The sequence below is a fragment of the Antechinus flavipes genome, chromosome 1 (genome assembly GCF_016432865.1).
Source record: "Antechinus flavipes isolate AdamAnt ecotype Samford, QLD, Australia chromosome 1, AdamAnt_v2, whole genome shotgun sequence".
NCBI classification, from domain to species: Eukaryota; Metazoa; Chordata; class Mammalia; order Dasyuromorphia; family Dasyuridae; genus Antechinus; species Antechinus flavipes.
Genome location: NC_067398.1, coordinates 447,784,911 through 447,807,741, shown reverse-complemented (window position 1 = coordinate 447,807,741; position 22,831 = coordinate 447,784,911). Strand labels below are relative to the sequence as shown.

The 22,831-nt window shown below is 35.0% G+C and overlaps 1 protein-coding gene across 2 annotated transcripts in view; it reads right to left on the bottom strand.

The window, feature by feature from the left end:
* The window catches only part of UBE2W (ubiquitin conjugating enzyme E2 W), a 157,640-nt gene extending 135,041 nt beyond the window's left edge, over window positions 1-22,599 (bottom strand). Inside the window, exon 1 of one of the 2 annotated variants that reach the window (XM_051970046.1) lies at window positions 22,391-22,599. In XM_051970046.1, coding sequence (XP_051826006.1) covers window positions 22,391-22,405 — 15 coding nt within the window. In that variant the 5' untranslated portion in view covers window positions 22,406-22,599. The remainder of the gene's footprint in view (window positions 1-22,390) is intronic. The other variant, XM_051970045.1, reaches the window with a different exon arrangement.
* Between the last annotated feature and the right edge of the window lie 232 nt (window positions 22,600-22,831).

Below are 22,831 nucleotides of genomic sequence, written 5' to 3'. Positions count from 1 at the left end.
TATGTGATGACCAACTGTAATGGACTTGTTTTTTTCCAACAATAAGGTGATTCAGGCCAATTCCAATCGTCTTGTGATGGAGAAAGACATTTGTACCCAGAAAAAGGACTATGGGGACTGAAAGTGGATCACAGCATAATCTTTTCTCCTTTTTTGTTGTTTGCTTGCTTTTTTTTTCTCATTGTTTTCCTCTTTTAATCTGATCTTTCTTGTGTAACATAATAAATGTGGAAATATATGTAGAAGAACTGCATGTTTAACCTGCATTAGATTACTTGCTAACTAAGGGAGAAGGGTGGGAGGAAGGAGGGAAAAACATTTGGACCATACAAGGTTTTGCAAGGGTAAATGTTGAAAACTTTTTTTTGCATGTATTTTGAAAAGACCTTAAACAAGGTCTTAAACAACACTATGCCTAGAGTTAGGGATTCCATGGGGATGAGGAGGGATCAATTCCAGGCATACATCTAACTTGTACTACTTTCCTTACCTTACTAATAAGTCTCCAGTTGAGATTCTTAAAGCAGCACGTGCCAGGCAAGTCAAATCACAACCATCCTGACTACATCTCCCTTTAAACCCTGAACTTGAGAGCTTGGGAATAACTTTGTCCTCCAAAACACTAAACCTGCTCCTAGTTTGGTCCACACAGACATTAAGGAGAGAAATCAGTGTGGAAAGGGGACCAACTTACCTCACCATCAGTAATAAATGTTGATCAATTGCCAAGTGAAAGCAAAGAAGGAGAGAATTATTTTAATGGGACAATGTTGAAAGAGTGCCAGACCTGGAGTAACAAAGGCCCGAGTTAAATCTAGTCTCAAACATTTACTGGCCGTGTGACCCTTGGGCAAGTCACTTCAGCTCTATTCAGTTTTCTCATTTGTAAACTGTACCTCCCAGGACTGTTGTGAAGATCGAATAAGATAATAATAACAAACTAGCATAGTGACTAATCCATAATAAGTACTATATAAATTTAGTTATCATTATCATTACTGTGATTGGCAGTAACTCCCCTACCTACCCAGTAAAGACCACCAGTCCTACTTCCACTCTAGTCTTCACAGACATTATCAAGGCGAGCAAATCCTGTGAAGAAGGGGACAACCACCTTCACCAACTGTCAATTAACTGCTGAATATAAATCAGGCAATTTAGCACAGGTAAAATAGCAAGGTACCCTGAGAAGCCTAAAAGGCAGCATGTACCATGCAGGTCACTACCATTACTATCATCCTTCTTTAGAAGCTGGAGTAGACCCCCCCCCTGACTATGAACCCAAGACCAATTGGAATAGAATTGCTGCCAGCTCAGTTCTTATCCTGGGAAGCAACCCCTGTGGAGATGCAACCTGGCAAGTGCTTCTGGAGATAATTCCAGTCACACAATGAAAATCCACAAAGGAAATTCTTGCCAAAGTCCTTGGTCTGATTCAACTCCAGAAACTGACATTTTATCAGAAGAAATTACATTAAAAAAAAAATCATTAGCATCTCTTTTGCCACTGTGCCATTAAGCACCATGGGACTTTTTTAGCTGAAACTTTCATATGTGCTATCTCCCCCATCAGAATGGGAGCTCCTTAAGAACAGGGGACTGCCTTGCTTTTTATTTATATCCAAAATGCTTTGCACATGGTAAGCACCTCATAAATGCTATTTTCATTCATCCATTTATCTTAATATTTCTTTTACTTAAATGGATACAATTAAATACATTCTCCAACTGTCTACTGTAGATTTAGCAGAGGATAAATATCTAGATACCTTTGGCATTTGGGGCCATATCTTTAATACTTAAGATTATAAGTTATATTTTTAAATAACATTTAAAAATATTTGATTGTTGCATCACTTAGGAATAGTCAGGTATTACTTGCACTGAATTTCTAAAATGGTTAGTGTGGTCATCTTGAGTAATAAATCCATCTTTATTTAAAGCCGTTGCCAAATTCTAACTCAACTGTGAATTATCACCTTCAGTAATCTATAAAGACAATTTATTATTTGCTAAATCAGACATTAATTCCCTGTACAAAGTCAAAAAAAAGTTTTTATTTAATACTATGAAGATATGGGACCACATAAGTAGGTCAACCAAACTATTCCAGGATTGTCATAATTCAGCATAATGAAAGCAATTATGTTCCTCCCACAAAAAAATAAAAATAAAAAAACTTCCTCATGAAAAATTAAGCACCAAAGAGTTTAAAATTTACAAGTATTTTTCAACTACCTTCAAGTGCCTTAACATAATTCTAAACTAAAAAACATCTTTTAATTTTAATTTTTGGATTTTGAATTACTTTTACCAAACTTACGTGGAAATAGTATATCCATGTAGTTATTTATAAGGGAGAATAAAAAAAAAAAACAACATAACACATTAACTAAGTAATGAAAGTTAACTATCAATAAAAGCCAATATTTAAATCTTCCATTGATCATTTAACAATCACTTAAATGAGAACTGTGTGCCCACAAAACCACATTAGATATTCTGGGGGATTAAAGATACAAAATGTCAAACCTGCTATGAGTCTCTTCTGAGAAACTTTGCAGTCAAATAGAGAGAGTCAAGGGAAGTTTGATTGGTTTAAGAAGTAAAAGAAGAGACAGTAAAGGAAGAAAGTGACTTATCTAAAGAGAGAACACTTATTCAAAGTGCACAGAATTATGATGATTTGATACTGAAAAATATAATAGGAAAAGTTTTAGAATAGGGACTGGATCTATGTTTTCACAGAAGTACTATGGAGAAACTTCTACTAATGTAGCTTAGCACCTTCTTTTTTGATCCTTACAACAACCTACTTAAGTAAATAATATTATTATCCCCATTCTATAGTTGAGAAAAGTAAGGCAGACTGAGGCTAAATGTTTTTCAGAGCCACACAGCTCTGAGGCAGGACTTAAACTCAGTTTTTCTAACTAAAAGTCCATCATTATAAGTGTTGAAAATGGTAAATGTTAGAGGAGCTTGGAAAGATTGGCACAGTACTTCACTGCTCATGAAAAGAATAAATTAGTCTAACTATTCTGTAAAACAAGAACTATGTCCCATCCTCCCCCAAGTCAACTAAATTGCTCATACCTTTTCACTCTGTAATACCATTGACTATATGTATAACACAAAGAGATCAAAGACAGAGTAAAAAGATCTGTATGCACAAAAATATTTACCACAACACTTTTTGTTGTAGCAGAAAACTGGAAAAAATTGGATAGCCATCAAATGGAACATAACATGGCTGATGATGCTGTGGCATATGATTATAATACAATATTACTAAGCTGTAAGAAATGACAAAAATGAAGGATTTAGAGAAATTTGCATGGGAAACAAATTCCTGCAGAGGAAGTGGAGAATAAGTTATATGATGATAACAACATTGTAAAGAAAGATAACTTTCAGAGATTTAAAAACTATATTCAATGCAAAAGCCAACCATACAGTGAACCATACTATGCATATCTCCTGGAAGCGAGGTAGATGGGCTCAAGGTACAGAACAAGGCATACCTTTTCAGACAAGACCAATGTGAAACTATGGTATGTTTAACTGTGCAATTTTTTCAATGGGAAAAGATAATAAAACAGAAAGGAGAACTGGCAGATAAGGTTGACAAGAGAGTCACAGATTCAGACCAGTTCCAATGATCTTATGATGAAGAAAGCCATCTTGCATCCAGAGAGAGGTCAGTGGGAACTGAATATGGACCATAACTTAGTATTTTCACTCTTTTTGTTGTTGTTTGCTTACATTGTTTTCTCTCTCATTTTTTTTTCCTTTGTGGTCTGATTTTTCTTGTGCAGCATAATATTTACGGAAATATGTATAGAGGAATTGCACGTGTTTAACATATATTAGCTCACTTGCAGACTGGGGGAGAGGGTAGGGAGAAGAAAGGGAAAAAATTAAAACACAGGGCTTTGTAGGGGTGAATATTGAAAAATATCCATGTATATATTTTGAAAATAAAAAGCTTTAATTTTAAACAAAGTCATTAAAGCATTTAAAAAAATACACATTAGAAAATTTTTAAAAAGCAGACTATATTTTAAAATTAGATGCCCAATTTAATTATAAACTTAGATGGGAAAGCAAGGTGTATGTTAACAGCCTCACCATTTCATGTACAATCTTTTTCTGTTCTACTTAAAAGAAAATGCTCCTTTTTTATCTGGCATTTCATTCCAGATGAGGAAAAAAAAAATTGGTTGGAACTTGAACAATTTACATAATGACAATAATGTATGAGGAAATAATCTTAAAAGATTTAATTGTTATCAATGAATGCAGTGACCAGTCACAACCCTGGAAAACTTAACAATGAAAAATATTTCCCCAACTTTTAAAGGAAGGGCTGCAATTAGTGTGTGGTAATAAGTTTTTCTCCCACCAAAAAATACACAAAAGAAAATGTAGTCCAGAAAAAAAAAAAAAAAAAAAAAAAAAAAAGGGAACCACTGATAACTATCTTACTAAATTTTACATGTGCTTTAAAAAAACAAACTTACATAACAAGTTTATGGTTTTTCTTTTCTTTTCTTTTCTTTTCTTTTTTAATAAGTATAGTGGATAAAAGTTTATTGACTTAGATTCCACCATTAATTTACTGTGATACCTAACTAAACCCCTGCAGTCTATATCTTTTTCTGTAAGAAAAGGATTAATTACATATTCTTGGGAGGATTAAGTAAATTAAGGTGAAAACCTCTGATGAAAATATTATAGTAATTAGTATGTATCAATTACATGTAAACAGAATGCTAATGTTCTTAAAGCACAGTCTTTATGATGATGGCTTGCTCAATAAGAGTGCTGGGCCCTGGGATCAGGAAGTTTAAATCTGACCTCAAACACCCGTGTAGCTGTATCACCTTGGGCAGATCCACTTCCTTGGGCAGCTTCCCAAGGGGGAAGGAAAATACTGGCAAACTCCAGTATTTTAGCTAAGAATACCCCAGGACTAAGCAACTAAAGAGTATATAGTCCTTTTCCTTCTCATACCATATTTCACCTCCCAACTGGACTCACTGATTCCAGGCTTTCACATCACTGAAAAAGAAACATGTTAAGGTACAGAACAGATCATATCATTGCCTTGCTCAAAAATCTACAATGTCTCCCTATTGTCTCTAAGAGAAAACACAAATGCCTAAATTTGACATTTAAAGCCCTTCACTATTTGGCTCCAATCTCTCTATAAACAGGCTTATTTCACATTACTCTGTTCTCTCTCCCATCTCCCTGCTTTTGCACAAACTATTCCAAATGCTCAGATTTTATTTCCTCTTACCTCTGCCACTTGGTATCCTTATCTTATTTCAAGGTTCAATTCTGGTGCCACCTTTAAAAGGCAGTGTTTCCTAATCTCCCCTCGTTATTAGTACTCTCTCCTTCTCAAATTATCTTTATTAATTCATTTGTTAATAGAATATAAACTTCCTTGATGTAGGGGCTGTTTTTTCATTTTGTCTTTGTATTTACAGCAACTAGTGCATTGCTTTGCACATGAGTAGACAATTTTAAAAATGCTTGTTGACTGGAATTGTTGAATAGCACAAAACTGAAAAAATTTTTTAACAAAGTGTATACTGAGCTTAATTTTCTTTCTGATACATGCACAGGTAAAAAAAACTATTCTAACATGATACCTGTGGGAACCATGGCCTAGTATTCCTTTATGTACATAGAAATGGCCAAAATAGATTTCTCATTTATCAACTATAAACGTATATACTGTGATACATGATTTAAATGTTTCGCCAATGACAATAACAACAAAAAAAGTACTTGAATTAGCTTTCTGGATAAAAATATATAATAACAAGCTTCCAGTTATCATCTATAGTTACAACCTAGCCCAAGCTATGCTCTCTTCTACAGGTTTCGAAGAAAACACTCTTTGTATCCCCCAGCTAATAACAATGTTCCCCTCTTAAACTTCAAAGAGCATTTGATATATGTCCCCAAAGCCCTATAGTACAGTTATGTGGGCATATCATTATAGTCACCAAGTGGACAAGCTCCTTGAAGACTTTATTTACATTATGGATCTCTCCCAACACAAAAGGGTCCAAATAAATGTTTACTTAATTTTGCCATAAATACATGCATGTATACACATGCAATACAGTAAACAGAGAAAAGCAGTTCCTTCTAGGACAGTGACATATAAGCAAAGGAAAAAAAAATACAATTCACAGAATCTCAGAACAGAGTCCATAATTCAAAACAAACCTAGACAAGGAACAGTTCTAACCTACCACAGAACACAATGTTTCCAGAGAACTCTCATTGTTAAGTGTTTCCTTACCTCTAGTTTTAATTTACACCTGCAATTTCTACCCACAGCTCCCAGTATTGCTTCCTGGGTTCAATTCTTCTCTTAAAAAAGGGCTCTTCAAATATGGATTAATTCCCCCCAATATTCTCAGTGCCATCAACCAATCTTCATAAAGAATAATGTCAACAACGCCTTCGTATCCTCCAGATTCAGTGTCACTCCTGAAATGTGATGACCCAAAACTAAACATAGAATTTCATCATCAAATTACATTTGAACTATTTTCTCCCTAATCTTGAACACTATTCCTCTCTTAACATAGCCTAAAGTTGTAATACCTTTTTTGGCTCCCAGATCAGACTATGACTCATAATGAGCCTACAATCCATTAAAAAATTTCAGATCTTTATCTAGAGTCACATTTCCCCACTTTATCCTTATTAATTTTTTTGAACCCATATACAGCCTCCCTAAGCACCCAAGTAAGGCCCTCCCTCCAAGATAAAATCAAATCATTAAATAATTATTCTGAGTCTGACTATTCAACCAGCTCAAAATCCCCCTATTCTAATAAGGTCTAGCTCAAATTCAAACAGGATCAGGATACCTGAAGAACACATATTGACTTAGAAACAAATTAATATTATGGGTTTTTTGTTTGGGGTGGTTGTTTGTTTGTGAGTTTTTTTGTTTTTTTTTTGTCAAATACTTCTAAAATTTTGCTGTAAGGATCAAATTTGACACTTCTGCTCCATTTCATATCTCTCTATCTTCCACAAAAATAGTATGAAAGAATCTATGAAACACTTGGCTAAAATCTAGTTAGGTTTTTATCCTTATTTACTGTCAAAGAAGGAATTGAATTCAGCACGACTTGTTCTTGATGAAGCTATGATCTTTATGACCATTACTTTTCATTCTAGATGCTATTTTGCCTTTAATTATACTTTCAAAAAGAAATTTAAATCAAGATTACATTATAGTCTATAGATTCCATTCCCATTTTCAAAAAAAGATAAAACTATTTCTTGTCAAACTATGTTATCAGAATAATTTCTCCAGTTGATAATTTAGTGTCAGGCTCTATATACATACTTGTTTACTAACACTGAAAATTAGCCACCATGATTTCAGAAAAACTTGCAGAGATTTACATGAACTGATACTGACCAAAGTGAGCAGAACCAGAACATTGTATACAATAACAACAAGGTGATGATCAACTATGACAACTTAGCTCTTCTCAAAAATGCATTGATCCAAGACAATTCCAATAGACTTTGGATGGAAAATGCCATCTGCATCTAGAAAGATAACTATGGATTGAATGCAGATTGAAGCATACTATTTTTACTTTTTTTTGTTTGCTTTTTCTTATGTTTTTTCCCCTTTGTTCTGATTTTTCTTTCACAACATTACTAATATGGAAATGTTTAAAATAACTATATAAATAACCTATATCAGATTGCTTGCTATCTTAGGAAGGGAGGAAGAAAAATATATGGAACTCAAAATCTAATAAAAATAAATGTTGAAAACTATCTTTATATGTAATTGGAAAAATAAAATACTATTGAAAGTAAAAAAGTTACTCACAAAATGCAATGAACTAAAAAAAAGTTTTAAGGTGATATAACAGTGACCAAATAAAATAAGTATAGCTGTCTTCATACATATTTTTAGCTCTCTTTATAATAAAAACATGGTAATGAGGCTAAGATCATAAGTGTGATCCTCATGTGACCCAATTAGCTTCCATCTATTTCATATACAGATTCTAGCTCCAAAGCCCTAGCCAGCTATCTTGCAAATATATGTGGATGGTCACAAGGGGGATAGAAGTACAATCAACAATAAAGCACTCCTTGAAAAACACTTGGTCTACAGATGATGGATCAATAACTGCTTTCAAGGTTGTAGAAATAGCTGCGTATTATAAAGAATTTCATTTAAAATTAGTAAAAATTTATAATTATGATATTTAGCAATTATGTTACATCAAACAATAAGCTGTGTCTACAATATCACAACTTAATTCACATAAAAATTCAAGGAAAATAGTATCAGATAAAGCATAAAGGCAGTTGTGCTACTTTCAAAATCAGTTTTTATTATAATTAAAATACTTTTAAGATAGATAATACAATTAGCTTAAGATACATAAAGGAAAAATATCAAAATGTGATCTTTAAGAGAAGAAGCATTTATTAAGTATCTATGATATTTCAGGCATTGTACTAAATGCTTTACATGTTATCTCATTTGATCCTCACAACTTTAGTAGTGTTATCTCCATTTTACATAAAGTTGAGAAAACTGAAGCAGTTAGAGAGTAAGAGATTAAGTGTTCATGGTCACATTTCCAGTTAAGTATGTGAGGTCAAATCCGAATTCAAGTCTCCCAGATTCCAGGCCTAGAGCCTCAGATACCTAACTGCCAATAGTTTTCTTAAGATAATTACTGTCCATACACCAAGAGATGATCAAAATGGGTTCATAACTTGGGCATAAAGAACGAGATTATAAATAAATTAGAACAACAAGGGATAGTTTACCTCTCAGACTTGTGGAGGAGGAAGAAATTTCTGATCAAAGAAGAACTAGGGATCATTAATGATCACAAAATAGAAAATTTTGATTATATCAAATTAAAAAGTTTTTGTACAAACAAAACTAATGCAAACAAGATAGAAGGGAAGCAAAAAATTGGGAAAAGATTTTTACAGTTAAAGGTTCTGATAAAGGCCTTATTTCCAAAATATATAGAGAAATGATTCTAATTTATAAGAAATGAAGCCATTCTCCAATTGATAAATGGTCAAAGGATATAAACAGACAATTTTCAGATGATGAAATTGAAACTATTTCTACTCACATGAAAGGATGTTTCAAATCACTATTGATCACAGAAATGCAAATTAAGACAACTCTGAGATACCACTACACACCTGTCAGATTGGCTAAGATGACAGGAAAAGATAATGACAAATGTTGGAGGGGATGCTGGAAAACTGGGACACTGATACATTGTTGGTGGAACTGTGAACGGATACATCTATTCTGGAGAACAATCTGGACCTTTGCTCAAAAAGCTATCAAACTGCATACCCTTTGATCCAGCAGTGCTACTACTGGGCTTATATCCTAAAGAGATACTAAAGTAGGGAAAAGGACCTTTTTGTGCAAAGATGTTTGTGGCAGCTCTTTTTGTAGTGGCTAGAAACTGGAAATTGAATGGATACCTAGGTAAATTGTGGTATATGAATGTTATGGAATATTATTGTTCTGTAAGAAATGACCAGCAGGATGAATACAGAGAGGCTTGGAGAGATTTACATGAATTGATGCTAAGTGAAATGAGCAGAACCAAGAGATCATTATATACTTCAACAATGATACTGTATGAGGATGTATGCTGATGGAAGTGGATTTCTTTGACAATGAGAAGATCTAACACAGTTTCAATTGATCAATGATGGACAAAAGCAGCTACACCTAAAGAAAGAACACTGGGAAACGAATGTGAACTGTTTGCATTTTTGTTTTTCTTCCTGGGTTATTTTTACCTTCTGAATCCAATTCTTCCTGTGCAATAAGAGAACTGTTCGGTTCTGCACACATATATTGTATCTATTGTAATCTATTTAACATGTATAGGACTGCTTGCCATCTGGGGGAGGGTGTGGAAGGAGGGAGGGGAAAAATCGGAACAGAAGTGAGTGCAAAGGATAATGTTGTAAAAAATTATCCAGGCATGGGTTCTGTCAATAAAAAGTTATAATTATTATAAAAAAAAAAAAAAAAAGAAAAGAAATGATCAGCAGGATGAATACAGAAAGGCTTGGAGAAACTTACATGAACTGGTGCTAAGTGAAGTGAGCAGAACCAGAAGATCATTATACACTTCAACATCAATACTATATGATGATCAATTCTGATAGAAGTGGATATCTTCAGCAATGAAGATCCAATTCAGTTCCAATTGATCAATGATGAACAGAACCAGCTATATCCAGAGAAAGAACACTGGAAAATGAATGTGGACTGCTTGCATTTTTGTTTTTCTTCCCAGGTTATTTTTACCTTTCTGAATCCGATTTTTCTTGTACAAGAGAACTGTACAAATATATACACATGTATTTAAGATATACTTTAACATGTATGAGACTGCATGCCATCTAGGGGAGGGGGTGGAGGGAAGGAAGGGAAAAGTTGGAACAGAAGTGATTGCAAGGGACTATGTTGAAAAATTACCCATGCATATGTTCTGTCACTAAAAGGCTATAATTTAAAAAAAATTTTAAATAAAAATTAAAAAAAAATTTAAGATAAGATAATTTTAAGGTATTATCCCTAATAAAGACGGATTGTTTTAGATTAATTTTGACCAGAGGAAAAATTTTATTTTTTTCATGGCAGCAAAAACTAGAAACTATGCGAATGCCCATAAATGCTGGAAAAATTATGTTATATGAATATGAAGCTGTGCTATATGAATATAATGAAATACTCTCAATACCATAACAAATGAAGGGACAATTTCAGAGATACCTTATTAAACTTGTATGAACTGATGCAATGAAATAAGCAGAAAAAGGTAAGCAATTTATATAACAACATCATAAAGAAAAGCAATTAGGAACTGGATCAACACAATAAGCAACAATTACAAAGGATCAAAAATGAAGCTGAGGAAAAACAGGTTCTTGTCACAACTCCATGGATGAATTTGGTCAAGTTCATTATTGGGCCTAGTTTGCTTTCTTTTACTACTGATAATAATCATTCATGGCTTCCTTTTAGGGTAAGTTCAGACTATAAAGTGCAACACAATGAATACATTAGCATAGACTATAATATATTTGGGCAAAAAAGAAATTAAGTTTGGCCTTCAAGATATCCTATACATCTTTGGATTACCTGTTTTTACAGAATGGTATATTTTTAGGAACTTTTCCAAGAAGCTGATTTAGTTATTTAATAAATGACTGATTTATTAAAAAGTGAATATCTTAACCTAATAATATTTATTTCTTGGAATTAATTTCTTGGAAGTCACTGGTTATCAACTTAAGTAAATATTACTTAAAAGTCCAAAATTTTTATATTTCTTTATGCAAAACAACAATTGCATTGCAGTCTTACACAGAAAAGACATTTATTTTTAAAGCATTAATGTTGAGAAGATAAACATAAGAAAAACATGCAAACAATATGTAAAATTCATCTCAAATCTTGAAAGCCTATTAAAAAAGCTTATATTCAGGGGCAATTACTTGGTACAGTGGACAGAATGCCAGCCCTGAAGTCAGGAATACCTGAGTTCAAATCTGGCCTCAGACACTTAACATTGCTTAGCTATGTGACCCTGGGTAAGTCACTTAACCATAATTGCTTCAGCAAAAAAAAAAAAAAAAAAAAAAAAAAAAAAAAAATCAACCAAACTCAAAATAAATAAATAAATGCCTATATTCAGTACCAAATTGCACAAAAGATATAGCTGTAAAACTGTTATAAGTAAGCAAAATACAACAGTTTTCTTTTGAACTGTTACCTCTGAGAAGCTCATGTGCTTCACAGCTGGAATCTTTAGAACATTTTAGAGATCACATCCAACATTTTACAGATAAGGAAATTGAGGCCCAGTGAGATAAGGTCACATACCTTTGGTTTATGAGGTACTAAAGTTTGAACTAGTCTCCTAACTCCAAATCCAGTGTAATTTCCATTATATGCCAGAGTCTTTCAGAATATTAGGAGATGAAAAATAACTTTGCTATAATTTGTTCTTGCTATTGTTTAATCATTTTCAGTCATGTCTAACTCTTCATGACTCCTATTTGGAGTTTTTCTGGAAAAGATACCAGCATGGTTTGCCATTTCCTTCTCTAGCTCATTTTACAGATGACAAACTAAGGCAATTAAGTAATTTGCCCAGAATCACACAACTAATAAATTTCTATGAGGCAGCATCTGAACTCAGGTCTTCCTGACTCCAGTTCTGGCACTGTATCCATTAAATCCCTTAGCTGATCCCTTTCCCATTTTAGGTACTTCTAATATTGGACTTATTCAAAGTTTAAAAACACTGAAAACCTATGTATTTTTTCCTGGGCTTTAACTGAAATTTTACAAAAAAATTTTTTTTTAAAAACAGAAAGATGAAAAGAAAAAAACCACAGTGGGGAAAAAAAAGACAACCAACAATACAACTTAGTGCTTGCTATCAATTTGTGTTGCATTTTAGAGTCTGAACTATTCTTGTGTTTAGTGCTCAAACATATCAACCATTCATGTGCCAACCAGGTCTTTTATTATGGAGTACCGATCAAATAAAAATGTTTCTTGAGGCCACTGTTGCAAAATACCATGGGAGATACAAAGTATAACACATGTTCCCAATCTTTAAGAAGTTTACAACTTAGTCCGATAAAAGAAAGGATATAGCTGAAGATTAAGTAGTAGTTCAACATGTAAGACAGTATATATGAAAGCACATAACTGTTTTGCTGTTTTTTTAATCATTTAATCATGTCAGACCTTGTAGACCATACTATTCATGGGGTTTTCTTGGCAAAGATAATGGAATGATTTGCCTTTCTATCTACAACGGATTAAGGCAATAAGTGACTTGCCCAAGGACCCTGGGTCACACAGCTAACAAGTATCTGAGGCTGGATTTGAATTCAGGGCTTTCTGACTCCAGGCCCAGATTTCTATCCACTGAACTACTGTCTCCAAAAGGCCTTATAATAACACCTTGGTATTCCCAGGCAATTTCTCATCCAAGCACTTACCATTCCTGACCCTGCTTAGCTTCCTTAGATCAGAGGGTGTCTTGTCTACACTGTGGAATATAATGCTTCTGAAGGAACAGTGGTCGGAGAAGGATATTTTGATTTAGAAAGTAATCTTGGAGAGAATAGATCAAAACATACTTTCCAGGGCTAAAGAGAACTGAGTTTGATTACAATTTTAGATGTAGTAGGAAGGAAGGGGTTAAAGGGGACTGTGCAAGTTCAGGAAAGTATGGGGAACAAGTGAGAAGTTTAGAGAACTAAGTATATCTAGCTGAAATGGCTGACTATGTCAACCATTTGTCAGGATAGTGAAGTCCCAAAGCAGGCATTTGGGAAAGGAAAGGGTTTAAGACTGCATCCAGCAGCATTGTGGTTGGTAAGAAGTGTTAAGGTATGAATTTAAGCTTCATCCTGATTCTGATCTCAAGGGTCAGCATATCCACATCCTTAACCAGGGCATTCAAACAAGTTCCCAAGGTTCCTTTTTTAGGATCCAATCCCACTCCAAGTTACTATATTCCCAAAAGAGAACAGAATTAATGAGAGATACCATTATTATTGGAAATTTAATACGAGAATATGAACATGAAAGCTTTGGAGGAAAGATGGTATAAATGTCTTAATGATTCTTATTTAGCAGAAGATTGAAGGTAAGGTCCTGAACTGAGTTTTATTTTCCTATTATTTGTTTTAATGAGTCAGGAAAAACATGGCTTGCCGATTCTAGTCAAAGCTATGTAAGCTTCTAAATCCAAGTTCCATGGAACTTTGGATTCAGGGAGACCAGGTATGGACTTGGTAGTGTAGAAGATGATCCAGGTAGGGATAAAGAGAATGAATAGGTTAGCAATAGCAGGCAAATGGTGAGATGGTCTGCCTGAATACTATGAAGCTATATCATGGCATATTATCTAGGGCCAGCCAGTAGAGTTAAGAAGCCCCAAGTTCAAATCAGGTCTCCAACATTTCCAGGGTATGTGACTCTAGGCAGTCACTTAACTCCTAGTTGCCTCAGCTTCCTCATGTGCAAAATGGGAATAATAATAGCACTTACTTTCAAGAATTGTTATGAGGATAAAATGAGATAACATTTGTAAAGCACTTAACACAGCTAGTTGGCACATAGTAGACACAATATAAATGTAACAAGAACAGTAATAACAACATTTATACAACACCTAAGTGCTAAGTGCATTACAAATATTTATCTCAGTTCTCTCAACTGTAATATGAGAATAGCAGCACTTACTTCAATGAGTTGTAAAAATCAAATGAGCTATTTGTTAAGGTTTAGTGTGATGCTTGGCACATAGTAGGTGCTACATAAATGCTTATTCTCTTCACTCCCTTGATGGTGAAGGTACCATCATACTCCCATGCAGCCAGGCTGAAAACCAGATATCATCCTCATTTCCTCAGTTACACTCAACCCAAAAAATCTGTTGCTAAGTCTCATCCTTCTACCTTCACCATAACAACAATTCCTACTATACACATGTACCTTTGTCTTCTTTGACATAGCCACTACTCTGGTACTCAAGCTCTGGTACCAAGTCTGGTATTGGACTATTTCAAGAAATTACCAATTGGTGTCTGTTTCAAAAGTTTCTCCTCACACCAATTCATCTTTCACTTAGCTGTCAAAGTGATCAGTAATAAAGTATAGATTTTGATCACTTCCCTACTTAATAAACAGCAGTGGTTCCTTATAAACACCAAGATCAAAGAGAAAATTCTCTGGCTTTTAAAGGCCTTCACAATACAGTCCTTTCCTACCTTTTCAGTCTTACATTTCACATCCCTCCTCCAATAAAACTGACTTTCTTGCCATTCCTTAAACACAATACATTCACACACTCCACTTTTAATTCTACCTTTTCACTGGCTGTTCCCAATAACTGAAATGTTTTCTCAGTTTCCTCGGTTTCTTTCAAAACTCAGGTAAAATACCAACTTTTAGCCTGAGGCTTTCTAGGTTCCCCCCCTCCTCCCCCCCTTAAGTTTATTGCACATTGTCTCCTCCATTTTCCTTCAGGGCAAAGGCTGTTTTTGCCTTTCTTTGTATCCCCAGCACATGGGGAATATTCCTAAATTTGAAATGTTATGAGATTTTATCACTTGTTTTAGATTCTCCATAGGCTTCGGCTTGACTTTCCATTCAGTGATTTTGGACCATTCTCATAATCTGCATACTGATTTACATATGCGCTTGCATGTGCAAACACACACACACACACACACACACACACACACACACACACACTTCTTCCCAGGTTCGATCTCTTCTAGCTAGAAAACACAGTTGTCAAGGTCTGCAGTTTAGTTAAGCACTTAACAGGAAGAGACTACAGATAATCACAAAATGAATAACCAATACGATCAGATTTTCAGCTTGCTTTTTCAGCTAGTAAATGACAGTCCATGCATATATAATTGCTAGAGAGCAAAGACATAAGAGACTGACTACCCAGGAAGCTATAACATACCTTTAAGAGATGACCTAATCAAATTCCCTTCTTTTAATAGGCAAGGATAAACACAGAGAGGTTAGATGAATAATTAAAAGAAACAGCTAATTAGTGACAGCTGAGACTAGAACCCATCTTTTCTGTTTTTGGAAAATGAGAAAGTATATTTTTGACCTATCAGATTTATTCATTATTAAATTTCAGCATTTTACTCCAATAATTCCAATCTCTCCACTTATGCAAAGTGCAATTTATATGGAATTTTGAGAATTGACGAGGCAAAAATACCTGGTCAAGAACTAGGCTTCAAAAAACCAAGAGACACACACAGAGACCATGTTAAAAACCACTATAATTCAGCTACTGGCAATGTTCAGAAGAATACAGAATCACCCTGAGGTCACAATAGGCAGATGACTTCAGAAGTTACCTTACTGAATTTTAAAGTGAAGTAAATTATATATGTAAAGTAATGTTAACAGAAAGAAAAATATTAGAACAGGTCAAAATAATTAAGGAAAAGAAAAAACAGACAAAGCAATCAAAGATATAGGGAATATAGTTCTACAGATTAACTGGGAAAAACTCACTTTATACTTAAGATTTTTGAAATTAGATGCTGCAAAAGGTTTATTTACCTAGTCACATACTGAAAATTTATAGATATGGAATTTTAATTTTGCGGCAGATTCTTATCAGAAGTCTTCCTTCTCAGAAACCAACTACCACTCTGCTTATTATTAGTCCAATTTCTATTCAAAGACAATGGTCAATTCCTAATCAAAAGGAATGTCCATTGATGATAGCACTCTCCCGGTCCCCTCCCCTATCTCCTTTCCCTCAAAGAAAATTTTTAAAAATTTTGCAATAAATTTTTTCTGACAAAGATCTGGTTTCTAAGACATATAAGGAATCTATACAAATATAAATACACAAGAACAAAAGCCATTTCCTGGGATAATTGGCCAAAGGATATGCATCTGTCATTTTCAAAAGTAAGTTATCAATCACCATAAGAAAAAAAGGCAACAAATGACTAATGGAAAATGCAAACAGTTAACAGATTTGCAAAAAAGGAAATTGACTATTTGGAGGGAAAAAGGGAGGTAATAATGGGAAGACCCTGTTAATTTAATTATGAACTGCAGCCCAGAACTGAAAAAGTGGGTGTTCACCAATTTTACAATGGTGGAAAAAATTACAGTATATAAATGTAATGGGAATACCATTGTGCCAGAAAAGCCTAAGAAGACTTGTAAAATTAATGCAGAGTAAAATAGTAGAACCAGAAGAACTATTTACATAATTATAATAATATTAAGGAAAACAACTCTGAAATATGTCAGAAAATGAATTTAAAAAGTAAGCTTCTCATCTCTGTAATGTGGACAAGAGGTACAGAATAAGATATAATGCTGTCAGATATAGCAAATGCATTTATTAAGTTTTGCTTGATTATATACCTGTTGGTTACAAGTATCTTTAATTACTAAGGACTCAAAAAATAAAGTTCTTGCCACCAACATACTTGATAGAGTAAAGTGATTCAACATCAGAAACAGATACGGTTTTACCAATAGAAATGACACTAAAAATACATTACCTGGTGCCTTGAAAGCAAACCCTAAAAAACAAATGGATCTTTCCATATGATTGCTATATAACTGAAATCTGTGTTGTCTTTTGATCGAATGTGAATTGAGTTCCTCATAAGGTTTTGCAAGGATGAATGCTGAAAATTATCTTTGCATATATTTTGACAATAAAAAGCTATTATTAAAAAAAAAGAAAAGAATGTGAGTTCCTTGGGTGTAAGGATAAAGTCACCTTTTTCTCTGTAGCCTCAGTGCTTGGCAAAGTAAATACTTAAGTGTTTTTTTTTTTTTCTCTTAATACATCTTTCTTTTATTAGCTATGCCTGTATGTCCAACATCTCTCTACCAAGAAAGCAGTAAAGTATGCTACACTGGCAGCGACTGATCAGAATTCTTTGGTCTTTCAAAGTGAGAGTTCTTCATAATTAATCAGACAGCACCAAGAAGCCAGCAGAAGCCAAATCTCCTTATCTGCTGGTCTCTCCACAGTTGTTCTGGGTTCATCCTTGCTCAGCATAACAGAGAAGTCTCCCTAAGTGGCTTGCTTCAAGGGCTCTCAATACCTGAATACCACTTTCTCTTTCTAACCCCACTACAAGGCTCTGAGAATAACCAAATCATCACTATCACTCCTAGAAAGGACATTCCTCTGAGGTTCCAATGACTTTGGAAACCATATCATTCCTTCCATTATTTTCCCTTGGTAATAAGGATTTTTTAGTTTTTACCAGAAGTAATGACTTGCACATGATGAACACTTACTAAATACTTTTAATTCATTGATTTCATTCAAGAGAAGGTGAGTTGGTAATTTAAAATTACTAAATTACTTAAATTAATGAAAATAGTAATTTAAGAAGAGTATCAATGAAACAAAATTTAACTGGACTGACAGTTTCATCATGAAGTCAAGTAGACCTGGATTCAAATCCTATCTGCCACTATGTGATCCTAGATGAATCAATCTCAGTTTATCTGTTAAGTGAAGGGATTGGGTTTTATAACCAATAAGATCCCTTTCTAGCTCTAAATTATTGATCCTAAAAACTCCCAGGTTAGAAAATTTTTACAAAAATGTATATTTATCTACAATTTATAATCCTAGAGAGTTGCCTAAGAGGTTGGAGGAACTTCCCTGGGGGGGCCACATATTCAGGACATGTCAGAGGCAGGAATTAATTGAAATAGTCATGTTAATGCTTGAGTTCATGAAACTTTTTAAAGACAAAAAAACAGTGGAGGCATCGCTCCAAAAGGAATTACAAATAAGGAGAAGCTTGAAAACCATTGCCTTATTTAGTAAAAAGCATAAAATGGGCTGTGATCAGGGGCCATCCATATCAGTTTGGGGGCTTGGAAGTCAGGCATTTATTTCTATACCTGAAAAACTAATTTAGACTAGATGATTGCTAATTTCCCTATCAGCTTTTCAACTGTATTAAATCTATGAATATTAATTTAATATACAACTTGAGATTGCAAAACAATTTTCTTTTAAAGATTCAGATTTAATCCTTAGGTAATACCTTTGGTTCTAGAAGCTAAATTTTTTCATATCTATTTGTGTTTATATCCTGTTACTTTAATATATATATATATTTTATGACAATTCACAAAACTGTAGAGTGCTTTAATCCCTTAATTTTCAGTGGCAGCAATATGGCCAGATAATGATCTTTAGATTAAGAAAACTAAAGAACCTGATCACATATTTTAAATAGTAAGACCATCTCTCACAAACCAGCAAATAAAATATGCTTTAAGATATTACTTATTTTTCAATAGATATTTTAGTCAGAATAATGTATTACAAACTTACAAATCTTTCAGAAAAAAAAAAAACTGGTCACCAAGGAGAATATAAGAATAGACTTGCATAATATCCAAGATATATTAGTAAATGACAAATTTTAAGAGCCATTTCTCAATAGATAAGTGGTCAAAAATGAACAGTTTTCAAAAGAATTGCAAATTATGAACAATCATTTGAAATTATTTTCCAAAACACTAATAGAAAGAGAAATATAAAATTAAATAGCTGTAACCTCGCAAACTAGCAAAAAAAAAAAAAAAATTAACATTAATGGGGCTGTAGAAAGACATACACATTAATACTCTCTTGATGAAGGAAAAGGAAAGCAGAAAGGAGTAAGTATTTATATAAGGACCTAGTATGTCAGGCACTGTTCGAAGAACTTGACAAATATTTCATTTGACTTTCACAATACCCTTAAGAGGCAAGGTCCTATTATTATCCCCATTTTACTGTTGAGGAAATTGAGGCAAATAGGTGTTAAACAACTTGGCCAAGGTCACACAGCTATTAAGTGTTAAGACTAAATTTGAACTCGGATCTTCATGACTCTAGGCCCAAAGCTCTTTCTACAGTACCACCTAGGTGTCTTGTCCATCAGACAGTTCAACAGATCTGACTATCAATTTCAAAGTATGGAAAAAAAAGTGTCCATATTCTTTGACCGAATGATCTCACTATTGGGCATGTAGCCTAAGGAAGACAATGACAGAAATAAGACATATAGTAAAACATTCATAGCATCACTCATTGTGGAAGGGGGAGGGAAAGGAAACAATGTGGATTCCACTGATTTGGGGGAGGAAACCAACAATTATACTATATGACTATTATGCATAAGAAATGAACCTCAAAGAATTCAGAAACAAAAGAAGATTTATATGTATTTGGAGCATAAAATAAACAGAACCAAAAGAACAATATACACTATGACTAACTACAACTATGGAAATAAAAAGGTCACTTAAAGGAAGTTCTGAGTACAATAACTGAAAAAGCAATGAAGAACCCAAAGAACAAGGATACACTACTAAACCAGCATATTGTATTGTTAGATATAGTCATTGTATCAGATACTGTTTCCTAATTGCTTTTCTTTGTTATAAGGCTCAATTTGGAAGTTTTTCTACACACTAACCACCCTCCCTCCCCCTTCTAAGAAATGACTGATGCAAAACACACAAAAAAAGCATGAATAAAATTATCTTTTAAAAGAATAGCTTTGTGTATTTAATGAAAAAAGAAACTGTTAAGCCTTACACATTTGTGAACATATATTAACATTTTAAAATTCCAAATGTAGGGGAAAACTTTGTTAAGATTCCAAAATAAAATTCCAAATATATTTCTAATTAAACAAAAACAAAATCAGGTTTGTTCTTTTCCTCAGTCATCTAACCTAAAGTCACAAAAATCTCTAGGAATACAAATAATGCTTAGATCAAAAAACATGCATATACATATACACACTGTGTGGGCTAACATTTTTCATACTACTTAACTATGCCTGACAAATTCAAAGTTGAAAAAAATTGAATTCTGTCCCAACTTAGTTTCTGTTACCAATTCAATTTTCCTTTCTCATTTTGGAAAAAAAAAGTCAGAGTTGTAAAGAAGTCTTACCTTTCAGAATTCTAAATCTAATTTTAGTAGTAATATTTTTTGCTGCAGACCACTATCCCTTTAACATACTCTATCAAATAATTCTATCAGAGGTAGTTTTTTCCTCTCCCACAATAAAGGTTATTTGGACATTCAATCTAAATACTTTTTCAACATGGAGTTTCTTCCTATATTTCTCCTTCTAAATCTTAAATGATAGATGAACTTTCCATCTATTCTCTGTGGTCAAATTTACTCCTGACTGGAGTATGTTTACTACTCAAAATTTTTTCCACACATTGAACTGAGGCTTTTCTCCTCAAGTTAACTTAATTACATGTTTCTTTATATCTCTTTAACAATAAATACATAACTTTTTGTGCGCTGCACAAAAGAGTAAAGAAGGAAAAAAGGCAAGAAAAAAAGCACAGTGAATAAAAAAAGGGGAATGAGGTAAATGGGAACAAAGATGGTGTGCAGAAAAGGGGAAGGATGCAGAAAAGGGAAGAAGAGAAAATGAAGATCATGTTGTCATAACTTATAAAGGGAAAAAGCTGGGAGGAGTTTAAATTTTTCAGAAACCAAAAAACTAGAGCTATTTTTAAATATCATGAAGCAAAATGAAGTAGTTTTGTTCACTAAAGAGTTAAATCTTAACCTCCAAAAATCCTGAGGTAACACTCATACTCTGCACTTACTTTCTCTTCAAAACAACTAAAATTTTAGTAATTCTAGTCACCTTTGAATGAACAAATGTGCCTTCAATTTCAACGAACTAGAACACTGCCATCTTTCCGGCAGTCTTTAGACTGACTGTACAATATCGACAAGGGTATTTAAGTTGGAAAACCAACAACACTTCACATTAACAAACTGCAACTAGAAAGTGTTTCGCTAAAATGTTTTGAGAAACGAAAGCAGAAGAATGTAATGCTGTGACGAAGGTTTTTTTGTTTTTGTTTTTGTTTTTTAAGCAGGGTATCCTGGAAAGCTTTGGGAATAACATGGACTAACTATAAGGTAAATAAGTAGCAGAGGAACCGGTTAAGTTAAAGTTTCTGGGAGACTAAGAGAGCAAAGACTGTAATATTACTGGATGCTCTTAGATTAATGTTTGGGTGAGACTTTAAATAGTGGGAGGATGTAATAGGTAGGAGGCAGGGAAGAGCAAGAGGCAAAGGCAACCGGTCAAGGGAGTGACTAAATAGAAAAAGCAATTTATTCAAGGGCGTAGGGTTAGGAGAGTATTTTATTTAAAAAGGTGGGGAAAAGAGAAAGTGGTAAGATGGGAAGAAGAGGAGGGAGAAAAGGGAAGGCAGCCAAAGGAAGAGCATCGGAGGCCCTCCTGGAGCCAGCTTCCTCAGGAATCGACCTCTGTGTCTCTTGGGTCTCTTGTCTTTCACGCTCACCCTTACACACTCACTTACACACTCATTATCACTGTTTTCTGGACACTCGGGCGATGCGAAATCCACAGTGAAAACAGCTGTTTCCTTTCGGGACATGGAAGGGAAAGGTCGGCCATAAAGGGAGACAGGCGCAGTAGGGGAGCCACGGCTGGGGGGAAGAAGGGCCTCATCGCCCCCTTTTCTCCGCAACCCTCCCCCCCCCCCCAACTTCTCCGGCTCCGAGGTCGGCTAGGGCGCGCCTTCTCCACGGCCGCCGGGGGCGAAAAGAGGCGGAGCCGGCCCAGCAGATCCAGACCCTGCCCAACTCCCAGCCCGCAGTTCCCGCGGCCTCCACCGCTGTCCTGGTCCGAATCCACCGCCCCCTGTCCCCCCTCAGCCGGTCGCTCGGATGCCGCAAACTCCTCTCACCTGCATTGACGCCATGATGGAACCATCCCCCCTGCCCGGCGCAGCCAGAGACGCAGGAGGAGGAGCCGCCGTGCTCGCGTCACGCCGCGGGATCCCAGTATCCGGGGTTGGGGGCGGGGGGGTAGAGATTGAAGGAGGGGGAGCCAAGGAAGGAGAAGGAAGACAGAGATTCGGATTGGCTGGTGGACCCACGAGCCCAGGAAAGAGGGCGGGCCTGGGGGCTAGGCGCTAGGGCGGGGGCGGGAGTTGAAGTCCCGCAGGTGCGAACTATTCCTTTTTCCTCTTGGTCCTCCCCCCGCCCTCCCAGCTCAGTGTTCTAGTCGGCCCCGCCCAGAACTACTCTGGGGGAGGGAGAGAGGACACAGAAGAGAGAAGGGAAGGGGAAGCGGGATAGGAAGTTTCATCCTAGGGCTTCGGTAGGGCTTAGAGGTGGGATGCTGG